Source organism: Asparagus officinalis, chromosome 5 (assembly GCF_001876935.1).
Source record: "Asparagus officinalis chromosome 5, Aspof.V1, whole genome shotgun sequence".
Classification (NCBI taxonomy): domain Eukaryota; kingdom Viridiplantae; phylum Streptophyta; class Magnoliopsida; order Asparagales; family Asparagaceae; genus Asparagus; species Asparagus officinalis.
The window spans coordinates 13220650-13230264 of NC_033798.1; the positions used below are offsets into that span (position 1 = coordinate 13220650).

Here is a 9615-nt window from a genome sequence, read left to right on the forward strand (position 1 = left end):
TTATCATGCAATCAGAAGATTGACATTTTGTTCATTCCAAATGCTAAAGTAGGACGATAAGTGGAATGGTCCAATACTTTTTTTATGGTCCAATAATGTTGGGCTTGTATCCAACCTAGTTGAACATAATTGGTTTCGTACAGTTAATGAGCTTGGATTGTTTCCCTATACTTCCAGTGTGAGAGACAAGGTGCCCCCTGTAGTTTTAGTCTCTTTGCTCTTCATAAATATATATAGGGATCAGAAAAAGTTATATATAGGGTTTTATCCTTCCCCTTTTCCTCTCTCTGTTATTCTTTTCCTTATGACAACAGGTAAAAAATTACAAAATCTACGTGTAACAAATCAAAAAATTACATCATGCAGCCTTTAGCGACTCCACATGAGATTTCCCCTTCGGCCCTTGTTTGCGCATGTACATTCGGTACTGGTCGAAGGTCATCGGTTGGTAGAGCGACGGCCGCTCCAGCGTCACGAGCTCCGGCACCGGAGAAAGCGGCAGGTCACTCTTCGGGTTGTAGAAGAAGGCGATGGACAGTCTCTCTGCTTCTGCGTTCACTGTCACTCGATGCTCTACGCTCTTGTATATTGCGTTGCTTAGGATCTGCGGTTAGAAGATAAACTATAGCTTAAATGATGTTGTACCTCGTTGAATATGTACAAATATTTCAGAGTTAATTAAATTGCACACGGACTCCCTACAGTATGGCTGTTTTGAACTTACTATGCCTGCAGTTTCATTGTTGCAGATAGACACTCAAGATTTTATTTTTCTAGCTTTTTTTACCGAGGTGAAATTTTGGAAGATATTGCCCATGAGGGTAAAAAAGTTTTAAGCCAGGAGATTTATCTGCAATAATGAAACTATATGGATAGTAAGTTTAAAACAACAATATTACGGGAGGTCTTTGTGCAATTAACCATACATTTTACTAACACGTATGATTTGCATAGAGATTATAATATTTTTTTCACACATGTGTAAACTGTTAGAATTTAAAACAACCATCAACCATCATCACAATGGACTTTAAGATGATACCAGAGCAACCTAGTCCTACATGCCGTGAATTTAAAGTAGATTTTCTAAAAAATTGACATCGCTGCATGAGTCTAGATTTCGGCCTATAACAAGACACTCAACAAGTTGGATCGTATTGGAATATTAAACAATAGCCATCAATCCTCATCACAACTTTGGAGCTTTTCCCTCTCTCCCCTTATCTCTTCATCCTAGGAATGGAGTATCTCTCAAGGAAGTTAGATCTTCTATATCATGACAGGATGTTCAAATTCCTCCCTAAATGTAAGAAGCTCAAAATTTCACACTTGGTCTTTGCGGATGATCTCCTTTTATTTTCTAAAGCTGACCATTACTCAATACAGAAACTCCACCAATGTGTTCAAGAGTTTGGCAATACTTCAGGTCTTGAAGCCAACACTGATAAATGTTCTATTTTCTTAGAGGGTGTAGATGATTTAACGAAGTCTTCTATCATCAACCTGTTGGGGTTCAAATTGGGTGAACTGCCTTTCAAATATTTGGGTGTTCCCCTAGTAACCAAGAGATTGTCTTACCTGGATTGTAATCTTTTATTTACAAAGATTGAAGACCAATTCAATACATGGCAGAAGCATAAAACCCTCTCATATGCAGGTAGATTACAAGTGATCAAAAGTGTGATACTAGGTATTCAAATTTTCTGGACCTCCAATTTTGTCCTCCCAGTTAAGGTTCTGCAGAGGGTTGATGCATTGTGCAGGGGGTTTTTATGGGGTAAATCAACTCAAAATTTTAGAGCTCCTCTTGTGTCATGGGAAAAAATATGTTTAAGGAAGGAACATGGAGGATTGGGGTTGTTCTCTGCTCCTATTTGGAATTATGCATCTGCTTTAAGGTGTATATGGCATATTCATATAAATAAGGAGTTGTTATGGATTAAGTGGATCCATGGTACATATTTGAAAAGTAGTGATATTTGGCATGTGAATATAAGAAGTGGAGACTCGTGGATGTGGAGACAATTGCTTAAGTCAAGAGACAAAGCTATTTCTTTCTGTGGTGGGGTGAAAAATCTGAAGAATATGATATGTTCCTGCAATATGGATGGAAAAATAAAACTCTCTAACCTATATAAGTGCTTGTATCCAAGTGCAAGTAATGTAACATGGTCGAAGCTTATCTGGGAGAGACTAAATATCCCTAAGCACTCTTTCATATGCTGGCTAGCAATTTAGGATAGATTGTTGACACAGGACAGAATTTTGAAGTGGGGGATCGTAAACTCTAACTCCTGTTGCGTGTGCTCTACTTTGGTGGAATCTAGGGATCAGTTGCTTTTTTATTGTCCTTTTTCATGCCATGTATGGAATGGTGTGTTGGATTGGCTCCGAAGTAGATGGAAATCTTGTAATTGGAACCAATGTGTGCACTGGTTCTCTACCTGTTTGAGAGGTAAGGGTTTAACTCAAAAACTTAAGAAAATGGTCATGGTCACTACAGTATACATTTTATGGAGAGAAAGGAATAGAAGATTGTTTCAAGAGAAAAGCAAAGGTACGGATGTTGTGATCAAAGAAATTAAAATGGAGATATTGTATATTGTTCTCAATAGCCCTGAAGGTGGAAGTTTTCATTGTAATCTCTGTTAAGGGGGTCATTAGGTTTCTTTTTTGTTTGTTACTCAGATACACGTTGTGCTAATCTGAGTGTCTTGAACAAGGGATAAGGCTTTGACCATGTGTGGTGGGGTGAACAACCTTAAACTTCTTATTAGCTCCTGCCATAAAAATGCTAAGCTCAGGTTGTCTACACTGTATAAGGCTCTTCTTCCACCTACTGATAATGTTCCATGGTCTAAGGTAATATGGGGTAGTTTAAATGTCCCTAAACATTCTTTTGTGAGTTGGTTAGCTATTCAAAACAGACTTCTCACCTAAGATAGACTTCTCAGGAGAGGTGTTATCAACACAAACATGTGCTGTCTATGCGCAGGACAAGAATCTAGAGACCATTTGTTTTTCGAGTGTGCTTTGCAAAATGGAGTGGCTGTGCTTTAATTGGCGATCCATCTATTGGAATTGTATAATAGACTGGTTTGTTGGCAGGCTGAGGGGGAAAGGCCTTAAGCAGCAGCTCAAAAAATTGGCATTGACAGCTACTATCTATAATATATGGCGGGAGCGCAATGCTAGGATTTTTCAGGGAAAGTGTAGGAACACTATGCAATTGGTCAGAGATATAAAGATTGAAATCTCGATTATTATCCTTAATAATCCATTAGTCAATAAGTAGAATTTATGAATCTCTATGTGTTAGAGGATTAGCTTGTATAGAAGTTTGTTATCTCAGACTTTTAGCTGAGTATTATGATGTACCACAATGTTCATATTTGATGAATGAATAAATCTTTTCATTGATCAAAAAAAAAAATAATCTAAGTATCCTGAGGTGTACTAGACTTTCACATTTTTGGTAGTGAATGAATTTTTTTATTCACAAAAAAAAACTTTGGAGCTTTTGTGTAATGATTAGAGAGACTTTAAGAAACTACAATGTATGAAGGTAAGTTTCACAAATCTATCATAAATTTCAAGGGATTTGGACAGAATCTTCTTCATTATTAGATAAAACTATCATGACATTTCAAAATGCAGAAAATATCATGAAAGCTTGAAAATTTTGATATTAAAGGTTTCGATGAATTGTGCACGGCATTTAAATAAGGGAGACATATAGAAGAAGATATTACATAATGTCAAAATTTTCCCAATCATATTACACATGAAACGCATGACAAGTTATCCTAATTGTTATATGTCAAGTAAAATATTTTAGTGAAGTAGTTTTCTTTAATATAAGAAGTATACGGTAGTTTTGAGAAATCCCACAAATATTTACCGTTGCATGAATATAAACCCTTCCTATAATATGGTATGAATCCCATTAGAACCAACCCAATCAAGGCCATTCTTATAGGAGTTGGGTGGTTATATAGATGGACTCTTTATTTATTTATTTATTTTGATACTCATTGGCTATATTTGTTTTTTAATTATTCCCAGACTAGGGGGTACTGTATTACCTAGACAGTAATACTGGGCTTGTATTATCTTGATAATATTTTAGTCAAATCCAATATGTTTTTTTTACACAGACTAATATTCGAATTAACTTAATATAGTCCAGACTAGTATTTGTTCTTGGGGGATAACGACTATGTGGACTAATATCATAATCAAAATGATCTTTTTGCATGTCCTCAAATCAACTAATAGTACATTAAAAACACATCGCTTCCATAAGTAATTGATTAAATATTAGCAAGGTTTTCAAGAAGCAAATCACTTTTATCTTATTATGGATGTAATAAACTATTATATTTTGATTTATTTCTTTTATATATTTGTAGAACCATGTGAATAAATTGAGAGAATATATCTGATTAATATTTGTCATCAGGTACTGACGTTGTATCAGGACTTGTAGGATGCAATGGCTACTACATCTTTCTTCCGCACCCTTTTGCAGAATATGCCAAAAGAAAAAAAAAATTGAGGAAAACAGCACCGCGGGGAAAAAAGGCATGGAAAAATTGCAGTTGACAAAATCTAGTGAAAACAAGCCGCGCAAAAAGGATATAGAATAAAATTTAGAAAATAATTAGCGAAATTTAAAAGATAGGATCATTTTTTGTTAGAAAGTCTTTAATCGCCTAAATGGTTAATATCGGGATTATAAGATGTGGACAAAGTGTTTTTACTTTAGTCCCCTTTTGAATACTATATATAGCTAACCTCTTTTTGAACCGGATTAAAAAAAAACATGGATTAAAAAGGAGAGTTTATACAAGTTTCTGGAGTAAAATGTAACTATCACGGTGTGTGAACATATTTAGCACTATGTGTCATTATGTTGGCATCTAGTGCGTCGTGCCTTCGTAAGGGGTGACCACATGAGAGTCTCCTATCAAGGTAAGCGATTCACATGACACAGTAACAAAAATGTCATATTATTTATGTGGTCCACCAAATATCATGACAAAAAAGTAATAATCCAGCATCAATAAGAACAAAATGAACCTAGTGTTAGATTTTCTTTCCTTAGGGCCTACTTGGTCGTTATTACTTTACTACAAACAAATAAGTCTTTACTACAAGCAAATATGTCTCCCCCACTTTTTGGTACTTACTTCACTTCTAATTAAGAAAATGTATTTTTCGTATCTATTTTGCCAAAAAAAAGCATGGGGTGTAAATAATTTCCATTATTATTTTTAGTCTGGTTTAACTTAAAAATAAAAGAAAGCAATTGATGTGTGAATATATATATTTGAAGGACTGATTATAAACGTTTGAGGAAGTAACTTCAAATATTAACAAAATTTGAGGGGCTAATATTAAATTTAAGGTAGTAATTTATGAAATATTTTAAATTTTAAGGGATTAGTTTCAAATAATGAATATTTGAGGGAGTAATTTCAAAATGTTTAAATATATGTGGGATTGTTTTTGAATTTGAGGTAGTAATTTGCAAAAATGTTTTGATGACTAATCCCAAATAATGAATAATTGAGGGAGTAATTTCAAAATTTTAAAGATTTGAGGGACTAATTTTAAATTTGAGGTAGTAATTTCAAAATGTTCCAAGGTTTGAGGGGTTATTTTCAAATTTGAGGTAGTGATTTGCAAAATGTTTAAAGATTTGAGGGACTATTTTAAGTAATGAATATTTGAGGGAGTAATTTCAAAATGTTTAAAGATTTGGGGGACTACTCTTAATTTTGAGGTGGTAATTTGCAAAATGTTTAATGTTTTGAGGGACTCCTTTCAAAATATGAACATTTGAGGGAGTAACTCAAAATAAGTGAGATGGGCCATTTTGTTCACTTTTAATGTGTTTTCTGCTAAAGATGAAGTGTTGAGAGTGGAAACCAATTTTCCATTTTGTGTGACCTAGAATGCGATTTCCTCCACATTTTCCCCCTTTTTTTAACCAAACACTGGCAAATGAAAAAATTGACATTTTCTTTCAGTTTAACTTTCCGTTATGGTTTTTTTCTTGGTTTTCCTTCACTTATTTAGCAAACCAAACAGCCCCTTAGGGGGGGTTAGTCACCTAGAACTTTTTAAGTAGAACTGGGATAATTGGTAAAGTGGAATAATTTTTTGACACTGGGATAATTTAGTAGAACAATGATGGGTAATTCTTAAAGTGGGATAATTTGGTAGGATAATTTGGTGGGATAATGATGGATAATATTATGAAGTTGCATAATTTGATAGGATAATTTGGTGGGGGTAATGGTGGGTATAAATTACTATTGTTAATAATTGTATATTAAAAATAATATAATATTGATAAGCAAATTCTAGTGATAACTATAAAATATAATGCAATAAAGCATCATTATTCATCTCAAATAATAAAATAATTTACAAATAAATAAAAATTTAAATCCCTAGAGTGATTCGACTTCCATCATCCCACATGGCTTCTATCATCCCACATGACATCTGCCATAGAATTTCTCCAAACTCCTATAACTGCTCGTTGAGTCTGTAACTCGTCTTCTTTATCGGAGTCATCGTCTACATCAACAACATTTCGTGGAGTTTCTAGTAGAGGATCATAAATGTCGAAGTTCAAATCTCATAACATCATAAGAAAGAAAAATAAGCATTTTTCAGCCATTAACCCTTTGGACCAATCTCATCATGAACGCTGAAACCAAATCAGCAAATAAATGAAATGTACACAGGAATCATCCATGGCCGCTAAACAGATGATCGACAGATGAACTATAAATATCCCAATCAATTTACTGAGCCGATTTAATAATAATAGATATCACCATTAACCATTCAACATCTAATCATCAATGCGATCGCAAAATTGCTTTCTAACTTATAAAAAAACATAAATAGCCCGCATATCTTTAGCACTAACCCACCAACACTATATTCTTAACCTAAACCACTGTTGTGGAGAGAAAACTTAGATCAAACAAATAATAATAAAGTAATTTAACGTCAAAAAGCTATCAATAAAGTAATACATCTTGAAGATAATAATAAAAGATCTAATCATCACAAAAACAAAGTAAAGACAGAAAAATGAACGGATGATTGACTTCATGGCAGAGAAATTTTCTAGGCGGAGAAACTAACCAAGAGGGAGAGAGGCGGCGTTTCACTTTTTTTTCCCAATTGTATTCTTTCCAATGTGTGGGATAATTTGAGAGAGAAGAACTTATGGTTATATATATAGGTAGTATAATTTGTGGGATAATTATGACCAATTATCCCAATTCTAATTCTAGTAGAATTCTACTTGACTAACGCACCAAAAAAATAATACAGTTCTAGTTCTACAAAAGTTCTACTTGACTAACACTATAAAAAAATATCCCATTTCCTAGTTCTATGTGACTAACACCTTAAAAATTTATCCCACAAATTATCCCAGTTCTAGTTTTAAGTTCTAGATGACTAACCCCCCCTTAACGACTTTCATCTTAATATGAAAAATTGATCTAAAATAAATTAACGGAAACACAGTATATACACTAAACAATTACAATATTGATTAATGATAATATAAGATAATATTGTTTATTTTTTGTCAGAATTGATTGACTTTTTGGGTTTTCAAATGGGATAATACATCTTGGTTAAATACTGCATGCATGAATCTCAGCCAATTACGAAAGAACAGATGGAATTATGGAAGAAATACCAAATATTTTTTTACTCGAGTCCAGTTCAAAAAATAAACCCATTTATAATTCAAAAATAGAAATGACAAGAATGAGTAGTTGAAATTAAATAAGCCGTAAAAATAAAGGGGTAATTTCAAAAAATATATATTTTATCTATACCCAGATTTTTGAGAGACCCCCTCGTCTATTAAGTTCAACACAGTGACCCCTTATCTAATCTATAATTAAAAGCATTAGTTTCTTAAACAGCTTCAGAATAAACTTTGTGATAAACGCGAGAGGATCAAATTTATGTATCTCGTCTTCTTTATCGGAGTCATCGTCTGCATCAGCAATATTTCGTGGAGCTTCTAGTGGAGGATCATAAATGTCGAAGTTCAAATCTCATAACATCATAAAGAAAGAAAAATAAGCATTTTTCAGCCATTAACCCTTTGGACCAATCTCATCATGATCGCTGAAACCAAATCAGCAAATAAATGAAATGTACACAGGAATCATCCATGGCCGCTAAACAGATGATCGACAGATGAACTATAAATATCCCAATCAATTTACTGAGCCGATTTAATAATAATAGATATCACCATTAACCATTCAACATCTAATCATCAATGTGATCGCAAAGTTGCTTTCTAACTTATAGAAAAAACATAAATAGCCCGCATATCTTTAGCACTAACCCACCAACACTATATTCTTAACCTAAACCACTGTTGTGGAGAGAAAACTTAGATCAAATAAATAATAATAAAGTAATTTAACATTAAAAAACTATCAATAAAGTAATACATTTTGAAGATAATAATAAAAGATCTAATCATCACAAAAACAAAGTAAAGACAGAAAAATGAACGGATGATTGACTTCATGGCAGAGAAATTTTCTAGGCGGAGAAACTAACCAAGAGGGAGGGAGGCGGCGTTTCACTTTTTTTTCCCAATTGTATTCTTTTTAATGTGTGGGATAATTTGAGAGAGGAGAACTTATGGTTATATATATAGGTAGTATAATTTGTGGGATAATTATGACCAATTATCCCAATTCTAATTCTAGTAGAATTCTACTTGACTAACGCACCAAAAAAATAATACAGTTCTAGTTCTACAAAAGTTCTACTTGACTAACACTATAAAAAAATATCCCATTTCCTAGTTCTATGTGACTAACACCTTAAAAATTTATCCCACAAATTATCCCAGTTCCAGTTTTAAGTTCTAGATGACTAACCCCCCCTTAGGGGGAAAAAGTACTTTATAATCCAAATCTAATAACTTAATTAGTATCAATTTGGTAATGCTAGAGCTTTAAATAAATTGCTTATATATATACATGTATATATGTATATATATATACATATATATGTATATGTATAAAGTAACTTATATAAATATTATCATATATAAAAAATTACTTAAAAAGTTGTTAAGATGTTTAACAAAACTGTGCTTAAATATCATTGTCAAAATATACCGTTCATATATGATACATAAGCTAAAAAAAAGCTACTTTTTAAAGCATCGTAATGTTTCTTATAAAAGTAACCACTTAAAAGTAAAAGTAATTTTAATAAGCATGCAAAAAAAAATTACCAGATATTATTAATGTTTGCTTCTAAAAAATAAGCAGGGGAAAAAAACTCATCAAGGTGATAGCCAACCGTCAATAAAATCACGGAGGATCCAATCAATTCAAAGGGCAAGCGACAAATGTATCGCGTGTCTAGAATTTGAAACTACCACGAAAGAGTAACAACCTTGTCGTAGCAACAAATTTTAGGATTAGAGGCTTGACGTATTTTTCAATTGGTTGGAAAAACAAGGCGAAGAGAGGCAAATATTGACTGTACTACATTAATTAAACAGGCTCACCTGGATTTGATCCCCGACGTTGA

At 33.1% G+C, this 9615-nt stretch overlaps 1 protein-coding gene across 1 annotated transcript in view; it reads right to left on the reverse strand.

The window, feature by feature from the left end:
* The window catches only part of LOC109841539 (probable 2-oxoglutarate-dependent dioxygenase At5g05600), an 11286-nt gene continuing 1949 nt past the window's right edge, over positions 279 to 9615 (reverse strand). Inside the window, exons 2-3 of the mRNA XM_020410500.1 lie at positions 9593 to 9615; positions 279 to 604 (exon numbers count right to left, since the gene is read on the reverse strand). Coding sequence (XP_020266089.1) covers positions 359 to 604; positions 9593 to 9615 — 269 coding nt within the window. The 3' untranslated portion in view covers positions 279 to 358. The remainder of the gene's footprint in view (positions 605 to 9592) is intronic.